Source organism: Molothrus ater, unplaced genomic scaffold, assembly GCF_012460135.2.
Source record: "Molothrus ater isolate BHLD 08-10-18 breed brown headed cowbird unplaced genomic scaffold, BPBGC_Mater_1.1 matUn_MA122, whole genome shotgun sequence".
Taxonomy (NCBI): domain Eukaryota; kingdom Metazoa; phylum Chordata; class Aves; order Passeriformes; family Icteridae; genus Molothrus; species Molothrus ater.
In genome coordinates, this window is record NW_023416576.1 from 256,573 (window position 1) to 269,181 (window position 12,609).

General features: G+C 65.6%; 2 protein-coding genes across 3 annotated transcripts in view; one reads left to right on the forward strand and one right to left on the reverse strand.

Moving 5' to 3' along the window:
• The window catches only part of MARK2 (microtubule affinity regulating kinase 2), an 18,465-nt gene extending 17,223 nt beyond the window's left edge, over window positions 1–1,242 (forward strand). For both annotated transcript variants that reach the window (XM_036405656.2, XM_036405659.2), the window contains 2 exons: window positions 117–161; window positions 785–1,242. In XM_036405656.2, the coding sequence (XP_036261549.1) occupies window positions 117–161; window positions 785–1,136 (397 nt within the window). In that variant the 3' untranslated portion in view covers window positions 1,137–1,242. The remainder of the gene's footprint in view (window positions 1–116; window positions 162–784) is intronic.
• A 1,596-nt stretch (window positions 1,243–2,838) lies between these two features.
• Window positions 2,839–9,251, reverse strand: RCOR2 (REST corepressor 2). The gene is made up of 12 exons (XM_036405632.2): window positions 8,875–9,251; window positions 8,410–8,466; window positions 8,232–8,312; window positions 7,682–7,734; window positions 7,424–7,585; window positions 5,502–5,626; window positions 4,990–5,059; window positions 4,297–4,488; window positions 4,116–4,193; window positions 3,958–4,018; window positions 3,682–3,872; window positions 2,839–3,178 (listed from the first exon to the last, which is right to left on the reverse strand). The coding sequence occupies exons 1-12, from the start codon at window positions 8,993–8,995 to the stop codon at window positions 2,915–2,917; spliced, it is 1,455 nt and encodes a 484-aa protein (XP_036261525.2). The 5' UTR covers window positions 8,996–9,251; the 3' UTR covers window positions 2,839–2,914.
• Window positions 9,252–12,609: the final 3,358 nt, after the last annotated feature.

Genomic DNA, 12,609 nt, shown 5'->3' on the forward strand with positions numbered 1-12,609 from the left:
CCCCCCCGCCCCTCCCCCCCCCCTGTGCTGTCTGTGCCCCCCCCGGGGGTGGGGGAGGGGCTGTGCCCCCCCCAGCCCCCCCTGGCTGAGCTGGGCCCCCCCTTTTGTCTCCCGAGGAACCCCCACGAGCCCGAGAGCAAGGAGAGGGTGGAGACCCTCAGGTGAGTCGGGGACACCTGGGGACACCTCAGGGACACTCTGGGGTAGCAGTGCCACCCTGGGGATCCTTGTGACACCCCAGGATCATCCTGGGGACACCCTGGGACACCCCTGGGATCCCTGTGCCACCCTCATGGTCCCTGTGACAACCCCAGGGGTGACCAACCCCTCTTGGTCACCCCATGGTGCCCCCCCCAGACCCTGAGAAGGACCCCCAGGACCCCCCTGAACCCCTGTCCCACCCCCCAGGACCCCCCTAACCCCCCGTTTTCCCCCTCTAACCCCCCGTTTCTCCCCCCAGACCTGCAGTGGGCCCCGAGAAGGATCCCAGGACCCCAATTACCCCCCAGGACCCCAATTACCCCCCCATTTCCCCCCCTAAGCCCCATTTCCCCCCCAGACCCGCGGTGGGCCCCGAGAAGGATGCCCAGGGCCCCCCCTGAGCCCCATTTGTCCCCCCAGACCCGCGGTGGGCCCCGAGAAGGATCCCCAGGGCCCCCCCTGAGCCCCATTTGTCCCCCCAGACCCGCGGTGGGCCCCGAGAAGGATCCTCGGGACCCCAATTACATCCCCAGGACCCCAATTACCCCCCCATTTCCCCCCCTAAGCCCCATTTCCCCCCCAGACCGGCGGTGGGCCCCGAGAAGGATCCCCGGGACGCCGGGCGCGACGCCAAGCCGCGCTCCCTGCGCTTCACGTGGAGCATGAAGACCACGAGCTCGCTGGAGCCCGGGGAGATGCTGCGCGAGATCCGCAAGGTGCTGGACGCCAACAGCTGCCGCTGCGAGCCCCAGGAGCGCTTCGTGCTGCTCTGCGCCCACGGCGCGCCCGGGCACGACTCCTTCGTGCAGTGGGAGATGGAGGTGTGCAAACTGCCCCGGCTCTCGCTCAACGGCGTCCGCTTCAAGCGCATCGCCGGCACCTCCATGGCCTTCAAGAACATCGCCTCCAAGGTGGCCAACGAGCTCAAGCTCTGAGCCGCGCCTGCGCCGGGGCGGCCGGGGCGGCCGCGGAGCTCCGGGGACACGGACGCGGAGAGCCAGGAGCGGCTCCGAGGCGGCCGCGAGCTCAGGGGCTCTGAGCCACGGCCGGGACACCGGGGCTCACCTGGGGACACGGCCACGGCCGCCTCGGAGCTGCGGCTCCTGGGAACGCGGACACGGAGAGCCAGGAGCGGCTCCAAGGGTGGCCACGGAGCTCCAGGGACCCGGTGGCCCGGGAGCAGCCCCTGAGCTGCAGCTCTTGGGGACACGGACACGGAGAGCCGGGAGCGGCCGTGGAGCCCTGGGGACACGGACACGGTGACCCAGGAGCGGCTCCGAGGCGGCCGCCAAGCTGCAGTTGTTGAGGACCCGGTGACCCAGGAGCGGCCACGTGGGAGCTGCAGCTCTTGGGGACACGGACAGAATGACCCAGGAGTGGCCACCGAGCTCTGGCTCTTGGGGACACGGCCACGGTGACCCGGGAGTGGCCCTGAGGTGGCCACGGAGCCACGGACACGGCGGGGACGCCCACGGGGGGACACGGGAGCACCAGGATGGACCTGGGGGCTCCTGGACTGGGGGCTCCTGGATGGGCCTCGATCACATCCAGGCCTTGGTGGGCACGTCCTGGATGGAGCCAGGAGCTCCTGGATGGACCTGGGACCTCCCGGGGTCACCTGGTTGGACCTTGTGCGGGGTCCAGGTGACCACGGGGACACCCTGGATGGACCCAGGGCCACCTGGATGGACCCAGGGCCACCTGGATGCACCTGGGCCGTCCTGTGGCGTCCAGGGCCTTGTGAGGCTGTGGGCACATCCTGGATGGGCCTTTGGGGACAGGGCCAGGGTTTCATGGGGACATCCTGGGACCTGTTGGGGACATCCTGGTGGCACCTTGTGGGAGGGGGAGAGCGAGGCTCATCTGGGGACAGGAGTGGTGGCCCAAGGTGGCCCAAGGTCCTACGGAGGAGTCCTGGGGGCCATCGTGGATGGCCCAGGGACATCCCGGGTGGCTTTGGGGACATCCCGGGTGGCTTTGGGGACATCCCGGGTGGCTCAGGAGCAGCTGGGGTGGCCCAGGGCCACATGGGGACAATCCTGGGTCACCCGGGGACACCCTGGGCGTCTCTGAGCCTTACGGGGGGACACGGGGACAGTCCGGGGGTGGCCTTAGGGGGGTGGGGGTGTCCCCTGCCCCTCCCCCCGGGGATGCCGGTGTCCCCTGCCCCTCCCCCCCCTTGGGGACAGGGCTGTCCCTGCCCCTCCCCCCCAGGGCTGCCCCTCCCCCCGCACTCAGGAAGGCCCCGATGGGGGGGGGAGGGGCGGGGGCGCTGCTGCTGCGGGGGTGGCTCCGGGTGGGGGTGGGGCCTCCCCTTCCCCCCCCCCCCATTTCTGTCCTGCTGTAGCCCCGCCCCGGGCACCGCCCCTGGGGGCGGGGACACTCGGGGGAGGGGCCAAGCCCAGGCCACGCCCCCTCTGCGGTGGATTTTCCAGGTTCTGATTAAAAACTTTCCAGAAAGATCCGCGGGTTCCGAGTGGTGCTCGAGAGTGAGGTGGGGTCGTGCTGCAGGGCCCGGGCCCAGTACAGACCAGTGCTCCCAGTATGGAGCAGCAATCCCAGTACAAACCAGTGCTCCCAGTTCACCCCAGTGCTCCCAGTTCACCCCAGTGCTCCCAGTCCCGCAGCCCCTGCAGCCGCTGTACTAAAATACCTTTATTGCAAACTGGGGACCCCCCAGGACCCCCCGGTCCTCCGGCCCAGCAGGGGGCGCTCAGCGGGGCGGGGCGTGGCCGGCAGCCGGGGGGCGGGGCCTGGCGGCGGGGGCGTGGCCGGGGCGGAGCAGCGGGGGCGGGGCCCGGCCGGGCTGGAGGGGGGGCGGCGGCCGCGGGAGCGCGGGGGGCGGGGCCGGGGGCGGGGCCGGGCGGAGCAGAGGGGGCGGGGCCGGCGGGCGCGAGGGGGGCGGGGCCGCGCCGGGGGGTGGGGCCGAGGAGGGCGGCGGGGGCGGGGCCGGGCGGGAAACGCCCGTGATCTGCACCTGTGGAGAGAGAGGCGGGGCTGGGTGGGCGGGGCAGTGATTGGGTGGGGCCGGGTGGGGCCAGGCAGGGATTGGGTGGGGCTGGAATGGGCGGGGCAGAGAATGGGTGGGACAGGGATGGGCTGTGGTGTGGGTGGGGCTTGGCCATTGATTGATTGGGGTGTAATTGTTTGATTGATTGACTGATTGATTGATTCATTGATTGGGTTGTGGATTGACAACCCAATCAATCAATTGAGTAGGTTGTCAATATATTGACTGGAGTGATTGATTGAATGAATGATTTGGGTGGATTGATTGATTGATTGAGTGATTGAGGTGATTGATTGAATGATTGGGGCAGGGTCATTGTGCCAGGGACTGCCCCTGGTGTGGGTCTGACCCCAGTCCAGGATCAGAACTGGGACCAGTCCAAGCTCCCAGCCCAGGACTGGGAGCAGGGCAGGGACAGGGCCTGGGACCAGTTCCCAGCTCAGACCCCCCCCAGCCCAGCCCTTCCTCACCTCCTCCTCCTCCTCCTGGTCGGGCTGGGGGCACTCCCCGGGGGGCTCCCCCTGGCCCTGGCGCTCCTGCAGGAGCCGCTCCAGCCCCAGGCGGCGCCGCGGGCCCAGCACGAAGCTCCGAACCTGCGCCGCCGTTTTGTTGCCCAGCACGGCCGCGACCGCCGGGAAATCGCGGCCGTAGCGGCGCAGGGCTGGCACCGGGACAGACAGACGGACAGTGAGGGACGGACACGGCGGATAACGAGGCCAATTAGGCCAATGAGGGCGGACGCTCACCCTGCACCACCAGCAGCTGCTCGTCCGTTGTCCAGCGGGAGCTGAACTTGCTGTTGTTGCCCTGGGGGGTGAGGGGAGGTGACTTTGGGTGACCGAGGGGACACAACCGGGAGCTGCTGTGACACCGCGGGGACACCGTGGGGCTCACAGGGACCCACCTCAGGCGGCCGCAGCCCCTCCAGGCCCCCGTCCAGCGCCTGCCTGAGGCCGCTGTTGATCTGCTTGATGCGCTGCACCTGCGGGGATGGAGCGGGCATTGGGGAGGGGATTGGGGAGGGATTGAGGAGGGGGCTCACGGGGTTCTGCCGTGTCCCGGGGGGGTGGGGGGCTCACCCTCACCTGCCGTTTCAGCGCCACCAGCTGGCAGTCGAGCTGCCGCAGCGCCCGCGCGCCCAGGTCGGGGTTCGCCGTCACCTCGGCCACGTCCTCGCGGCTCAGGCGCATCCCGCGGGGGGGGCGGCGCCGCTGCCGCGCCGGGGGGTGGTGCCGGTACTGCGGCTCCTTGCGCGGCCCCGCCTTGGCCACGCACGGCTGGCAGCGGGGCCGTTAATTAGGCTCGTTTGTTAATTAGTGCAGGTGCTTGAATTGGTTATGGCTGGGGAAACCCCCTGAGAACTCACACATTCCCCGCCCCCCCCCCCCCCCCCCCCCGGAACTTGGTACGTTCCGCCCCGGCCGCTGCTCTCCCCCGCCCCCCCAGCAGGGGGCGCCACCTCCGCCCCATTTCTGGGGGTTTCCCCCGATTTTTGGGGTGTCCCGACCCTCCCCCAGCTCACCCTCGTTGTTTTTAGGGTTTCCCCCCATTCCCAAAGATTCCCCCAACTTTTGGGGGTCCCACGCCATCTTTAATTCCCCTCCCCAGCTCCTCCCTCTTTATCTTTAGGGATTCACCCCCATTTTGGGGGTCTGACCCCATATTTAGGGGGTTTCCCCCTTTTCCTCACCCCACCCTTGAAACCCACCCCACAAATTTCACCCTGTGACGGCCCCGAGCCCCCCCAAACCCCCCCTGTGCCCCCCCTGTGCCCCCACCTCCTTTTTGGGGTCCGCAGGCTCCAGGTCCCCGTCGGGGCTGGGCCGGTGCTCGTCGGTCTCGTCGTTGCTGGGGGGCCAGGGGGGTTTGGGGGTTCAGGGTGGGATTTGGGGGAGGTTTTGGGGGAGATTTTGGAGAGGTTCAGGGTGGATTTTGGGGAGTTTCAGGGTGGGATTTTAGGGAGGATTTAGGGAAGTTTTTGGGGAGGTTTTGGGGATGTTTTTTGGGGGTTCAGGGTGAGATTTTGGGGTTTTAGGAACGTTTTTGGGAAGTTTTAGGAAGCTTTTTGGGAAATTTTTGGAAGGTTTTGGGGAGGTTTTAGAACGTTTCTGGGGAGGTTTTGGGGAGGTTTTTGGGGAAGTCTTGGGGAGGTTTTCGGAAGTTTTTTAGGAAGGTTTTGGGTGGATTTTGGGTAGGTTTTCAGGGAGATTTTGGAGAGGCTGAGGGTGGATTCTGGGCAGGTTTCTGGGCAGGTTTTGGGGTGCCAGGATGGATTTGGGGGGTCCTGTACCTGTCGTCGCGGTCGCGGCGGCCCAGGAGGCGCCGGGCCTGCCTGTCCATGACGCTGGTGCGGGACCGCGTCTTCTTCCAGGAGTAATAATACTTGACCAGGCTGGGGATCAGCTTGTCCGGGAGCTGGGGGCACACACAGGGGCTTGGGGGGCACGCTGGGGGCCTGGGGGGGTTTGAAGGGGTTTGGGGGGGGTTTGAAGGGGTTTTGGGGGGGTTTGAAGGGATTTGGGGAGGGTTTGAAGGGGTTTGGGGAGGTTTAGAGAGGGTTTGGGGGGGGTTGAGCGGGTTTGAAGGGGGTTGGGGGGCACTCAGGGGGTTCGGGGAGGTTTAGAGGGGGTTTGGGGGGCACACAGGGGGTTTGGGGGGGATTTGAAGGGGTTTGGGGGGCACACAGGGGGTTTGGGGGGGATTTGAAGGGATTTGGGGGGGTTCAGGGAGGTTTAGAGGGGGTTTGGGAGGGTTTGAAGGGGTTTGGGGGGCACTCAGGGGGTTCAGGGAGGTTTAGAGGGGGTTTTGGGGGGGTTTAGGGGTGATTTGGTCTCTGGGATGGGGTGAGAGGTGAACGAAGGGGTCACCCCTGTAAATGGGGGGGAGAAAGTGCAGGAAGACCCCTGAGATTCCCCCCAAAAAAGGGGGAAAACCCCTAAAAATGGAGGGTCAGGAACCCCTAGAAATAGGAAAGGGGGAAACAGCAGAGAAACCCTAAAGATGGGAGAGGTCAGGACCCCCAAAATCAGGGGGAACCCCCAAAAATGGGCGGGAGGTACCACCTGGTGAGGGGGAAGGGGGAGGCTGGGATGTACCATCTCCTGTCAGAGGGGTGGCACCCCCTCATCTCCAAGAGGGTCCTGAGACCCCCAGAGCCCCCAGACCTCCCTGGGGGATCAACAACACCATCCAAAACCCCAAAAAAAACCCCCAAAAAATTAAAAACAGCCCAAAAAATCCAAAAATCAGCCCCCCAAAATCCAAGAAACAGCCCGAAAAAATCCAAAACTCAGCCCCAAAAAAATCCAACAAACAGCCCCTAACCCTAACCCTAACCCAAAAATCCAAAAATCAGCCCCAAAAGTTCCCTGGTCGGGGCTGGATCCAAGCACGCTGAGGGAGGGGGGTCTGACCCCGGTGCTCTCTCTCTGAGGGGGGTTCTGGCCCCCATTGCCCCCGCACCAGGGGGTTTTGGGGTCTCTTTTGGGTCCCTTTTGGGGTCCCTTTGGGTCCCTTTTGGGGTCCCTTTTGGGGTCCCTTTGGGGTCTCTTTTGGGTCCCTTTTGCGGTTCCTTTTGGGGTCCCTTTTGGGGTCCCTTGGGGGTCCCTTTGGGGTCCCTTTGAGTCCCTTTTGGGCTCCCTTTGGGTCCCTTTTGGGTCCCTTTGGGGTCCCTTTGCGGTCCCTTTTGGGGTCCCTTTTGGGTCCCTTTGGGGTCCCTTTTGGGGTCCCTTTTGGGGTCCCTTTGGGTCCCTTTTGGGGTCCCTTTTGGGTCCCTTTTGGGTCCCTTTGGGGTCCCTTTGCGGTCCCTTTTGGGGTCCCTTTTGGGTCCCTTTGCGGTCCCTTTTGGGGTCCCTTTTGGGCTCTCTTTGGGGTCCCTTTTGGGTCCCTTTGGGGTCCCTTTTGGGGTCCCTTTGGGTCCCTTTTGGGGTCCCTTGGGGTCCCTTTTGGGTCCCTTTGGGGTCCCTTTTTGGGTCCCTTTGGGGTCCCTTTTGGGGTCCCTTTTGGGTCCCTTTGGGGTCCCTTTGGGGTCCCTTTGCGGTCCCTTTGGGGTCCCTTTGTGGTCCCTTTGGGGTCCCTTTTGGGGTCCCTTTGGGGTCCCTTTTGGGTCCCTTTTGGGCTCCCTTTTGGGGTCCCTTTTGGGGTCCCTTTTGGGGTCCCTTTGCGGTCCCTTTTGGGGTCCCTTGGGGTCCCTTTGGGTGCCCTGGCCCTCACCATCTGCTGGATGCGGGCGAAGCTCTTGCCGTGGCAGCTGAAGGCCTGCTCGAACAGCACCTTGTCCTCCACCGTCCACTCGTCCGGGAACGGGGTGAAGTTGGCCAGGTCAGCCAGGGACTTCTCCACGTCGTGCTTGTGCCACAGCAGCATGCCCAGGGCCTGGGGCACCCCGAGGGTGGTGAGGAGGGGATTTAGGGGGTCAGCAGGGGATTTAGGGGGTCAGCAGGGGATTTAGGGGCTCGGGGCTCCGGGTACCTGCTCGATGTTGTAGCCGTGCTTGTCCTTGGCCATGGCGATGTACCTGTCCACTGGGGGGGGTTTTGGGGGGTTTGGGGTGAGGGAGAGGGGTTGGGGGGGTTTTGGGGGGTTTGGGGGGTGAAGGGAGTAAAAGAAGAGTTAAAGGGGTAAAAAGGGGGGTTGGGAGGGTTGGAGGTTCTGGGGGCACAAAGGGAGGGTTGGGGGTACCAGGGGGTGTTGGGGGCACAAAGGGAGGGTTGGGGGTTCCAGGGGGTGTTGGGGGGGTACCAGGGGGTGTTGGGGGGTTCCAGGGGGTGTTGGGGGGGTACCAGGGGGTGTTGGGGGTTCCAGGGGGTGTTGGGGGTACCAGGGGGTGTTGGGGGTTCCAGGGGGTGTTGGGGGGTTCCAGGGGGTGTTGGGGGTTCCAGGGGGTGTTGGGGGGTACCAGGGGGTGTTGGGGGTTCCAGGGGGTGTTGGGGGGTTCCAGGGGGTGTTGGGGGGTTCCAGGGGGTGGGGCCCCCCCGAGCCCCCCTCCCGCGCAGGGCCCCCCCGGGGGCGGGGGTCTCACGTTTGGCGTCGGACACGCAGTGGTTGGGGGCCCACACCAGCATCCCCTTGAGCTCCTTGTTGCTGTAGCGAGCGGGGCTCTCTGGGGGGCACGGGGGGGTCTCACTGAGGGGGGCGGGGGGCGCACACCCCCGAACACCCCCCCCCCGGCCCCCCGGCCCCTCCCCGAAGCTCCGTACCTGGTTTGCAGTCGGGAATCACCGCCTGGTAATCGGCCCCCACGCGGATCATGCTGTCTGCGGGGTCACGGGGGTGCCGGGGTTACCGGGGTCCCCGCTCAGCCCCCCTCACCCTCAGGGGCTCTTTGGGCCGGGGGGGCCGCGGCCGAGCCCCCTCCCAGCGCCACAGAACAAAGCTGCGGCCGCGCACACGCGGGCGCCCGGGGACAATGGGGACGGGGCTTTGTTCGCCCCCCCCATGTCCCCGTGTGTCCCCCCCACCCCTCCGAACCCGGGGGGGGGGTCCGGGGGATGCCCGCGCTGCTGCCCCCTCCCCACGGTAACACCCGCGGGCTCCCCGGCATCCCCTGGGGTTTATTGGGGTGCGGGGTGTCCTGGGGCTGGGGGCTCGCAGCTTTGGTTTCATTTTATTGTATTTTGTTGTATTTTATTTTATTTCATTTTTGGGGGGCGGGGGTCACTCACCGTGGCCGTGCTCGTCCTCGCTGGCCTCGTCCTCGGACTGGGGGGGTCCCGCGGCGCCGGCCCCCGCCTTGGCGCGGCTGCGGGACAGGATCCCCGAGGGCTTCTCCATCACCGCCGGCATCCCCGGGCCCCCCGAGCCCCCCGGGGGTCCCGCACGGCCCCGAGGGGAGGGGGCTCGGCCCCGGTACCCCCCCCCCCCTCACCAAACTCCCCCCGAGCGCGGGGGTTTTGGGGAGGGGGCGTGGGAATGGGGCGGGGGGGGGGAGGACGCGGGGCGGACCCGAGGGTCCCTCCCCCGGTAGGAGCGGGGGAGAACCGGGGGGTTCCAGGGGAGGGGTCCCGGTCCTGGGGGGCCGTGCCGGGGGTCCCGAGCCCGCACAAAGCGCCCGCGGCCGCTGCCGCCGCCTCCCGGTGCTAAAGTAGTTCCAGCTGCCGCGGCCTCAGCACGGCCCCGCCGCCCCCCGTACCCCTCCGCGCCGCCTCGGGGACCGGGGGGACCGGGGGGACCGGGGGGGACCGGGGGGGACCAAGGGGATCGGGGGGACCAGGGGGGCTCAGGGGGGACCGGGGGGGATCGGGGCGACCGGGGGGGACCAAGGGGGACCAAGGGGATCGGGGGGACCGGGGGGGATTGAGGGGGACCGGGGGAACTGGAGGGGCTCAGGGGGCACCGGGGGGGACCTGGGAGGACCAAGGGGATCGGGGGGACCGGGATGGCTCAGGGGGGACCGGAGGGGATCGGGGGGATCGGGAGGGACCGGGCGGGACCTGGGGGACCAAGAGGACCGGGGGGCTCAGGGGGGACTAAGGGGATCGGGGGGCCCGGGGGAAGCTGTGGTCTGTCCCCATGTGGGGTTGGGGTCTGTCCCTGTGTGGGTCTGGGGTCTGTCCCCATGTGGGGCTGGGTGCCCATGGGGATCCCCACCTCCATCACACTCTGTGGGGTTGGTGTCTGTCCCTGTGTGGGTCTGGGGTCTGTCCCATGTGGGGTTGGTGTCTGTCCCTGTGTGGGTCTGTCCCTGTGTGGGTCTGGGGTCTGTCCCTGCGTGTGGCTGCCCCTATGGGGTCTGGGGTCTGTCCCTCCGTGGGTCCCCACCTCCATCACGCTCTGTGGGGCTGCCCCACATCCCCCGTCACCCCCTTCCCTCTGGGGCTGCCCTGCTGGGTCCTGTGGGGTGACCCCATTGCGGGAGGGTTTGGGGCTGGATCAGAGCTGGCAATCAGAGCTATGGGGCAGGGCTATGGGGTGGGCTGAGGGCTATGGGGCAGGCATGTATGGCAAACTGGAGTCTGTCAGTCCATACTGGGCTCTGTAGGGCCAGTTTGGGCTCTCTGGGGCCGGTTTAGGGCCGTACCGGACTCTGTGGGGCCATACCAGCCTCTCTTGTGCTCATTTAGGGCTGTACTGGGTTTGTGGGGCCGGTTTAGGGCTGCACCAAGCTCTGTGGGGCCGTACCGGGTCTGTGGTGCCAGGTTTAGGACCGTACCGAGCTCAGTGGGGCCATACTGGGTCTGTGGGTCCGGTTTAGGGACCGTACCGAGATCAGTGGGGCCATACCGGGTCTGTGGTGCCGGTTTGGGACCGTACCTAGCTCAGTGGGGCCATTCCGGGTCTGTGGTGCCGGTTTAGGACCGTACCGAGCTCTGTGGGGCCATACCGGGTCTGTGGTGCCGGTTTAGGGCCGTACCGAGCTCTGTGGGGCCATTCCGGGTTTGTGGGTCCGGTTTAGGGCCGTACCGAGCTCTGTGGGGCCATACCGGGTCTGTGGTGCCGGTTTAGGGCCATACCGGGTCTGTAGGGCTGGTTTAGGGCCATACCGGGTCTGTGGTGCTGGTTTAGGGCCGTACCGAGCTCAGTGGGGCCATACCGGGTCTGTGGTGCCGGTTAAGGGCCGTACCGAGCTCAGTGGGGCCATACCGGGTTTGTGGGTCCGGTTTAGGGCTGTACCGAGCTCTGTGGGGCCATACCGGGTTTGTGGGTCTGGTTTAGGGCCGTACCGAGCCCTGTAAGGCCGTACCGGGCTCTACGGGCCCCCCGCTCCCACAATGGCGGCCCCGCTCCCCTCAGCGCACTGGGCGTGGCTTCCCGCGCTCCCGCCCTTTTCGCTCTCAGCCAATCAGCGCCGAGCTTCCTTCGCGCCCCGCGCCGCCGCCACGCGCCCGCTGCCCCCCGCCCTTCCCGCTCCGCTTTCGCGCACGCGCGGCGGCCCCGCCCGCGCCACCGCCCCCATCGCCCCGCCCCTTTTCCTCCATCGCGCCGGCGCATTGGCCGCCGGCCGCCGGCTCGCGCGCTTGGCGCTCCGCCCCTTTCCCCCCCCCTTATAAATAGCGCGCCCCCCGCGCGCGTCCGCTCAGACCCTCCGCGCCCCCCGCGCCGTGAGGAGCCGCCGCCGCCGCCATTATGGGGGTGAGCGGGGCCGCGCCGCGCTCGGGGGGGCTCGGCCTGAGGGGAAACAGGGCAGGGGTGGGGCCTGCGAGGCGCCGCTGAGCGGATTGGGGGCCGGCCCAACGGGTGGAGGGGTCACCGCGAGGGGACGCGGGAGTTCTGCGAGCGAATTTGGGGTCGTCTGAGGGGCTGGGAGGTCACCGCGAGGCCTCACGGGGGTTCCGTGAGGGCATTTGGGACCGTCCCAGAGGATGGGGAGACTCTTTGGGGTGGGACGGGGCTACCATGAGGGGATTTGGGGCACCTATGTGGAGATTTAGGACTTTCCGTGAGGTTTTGGGGTTGTTTGAGGTCATTTGGGGCTCTGCGAGCGGTCTGGATGCTGCTGTGAGGAAATTGGGATTATCGGAGGCTCTTGGCGATTCTGTAAAGGTTTTAGAACCTTGCGTGAGAGTTTGAGGTTCCCACGGTGAACTGTGGGATTCTCTGAGTGGATTTGGGGCTGTTACAGAAGATTTGGGGCTGTGTAGAGAGGGGTGGTCAGGACTAGAGGGGATTTGGGGCTGTTTTGGGGTCTCTAGGTTGGATTTGGGGTTGTGCTTCCCCAGACACCTCTCATGATGTCCCATCCAACCCTGCTGGACAAATTTCCAGGTTTTTCCCCCAAAATGACCCTAAAGTGGAGATTTGAGCATCCACATCCCAGCCAGCAGCAGATGGTGGCTGCTCCAACCCCAAAACCACTTTAATTCCCCCCAAACCCTCTGATAAATGTGGTTTTGAGGGATGTTTACCCTGTCCCTGTCCCCATCCCGCTGCTTTTCCTGTTAAATCTTTGCTTTTGGGTGCACTTCACTCAATTTTTTGGAGCTGAAGCTCAGGAATCCCAGTCCCTCTTTGGAGATTTGGAGGGATCCCCGCAGGATATTTCATTTTGGGTGAAATCACCCACATTTTTAGCGCCAGTCTTCTCAGATTTGGGAAAAACCACTCCCAAGGAGCAGCTTGGTGTGGCTGCTGTCCCCCCCTCGTCCCACCTGAAACCCCCAAGATTTTGGGGCAAAACCCCTTCCAAGTGCATCACCAACACTCACTCAAAATTCAACCCTGGTTTTATCCTTAAAACCCTTTTTCCTCCAAGATTTGGGGCAAAACCCCTTCAAAGTGCATCACTCCAGCAGCAACAGTTATTAAAAACTCAACACTGATTTTATCTTTAAGAGAAAATCCCAAGATTTTTTCCCCAAGGTTTTGGGGCAATTCCCCTTCAAACTGCATCACCCCAGCAGCATTAATTAGTAAGAATCCAGCTGATTTTATCCCTAAAACCCTTTTTTCTCCCAAGATTT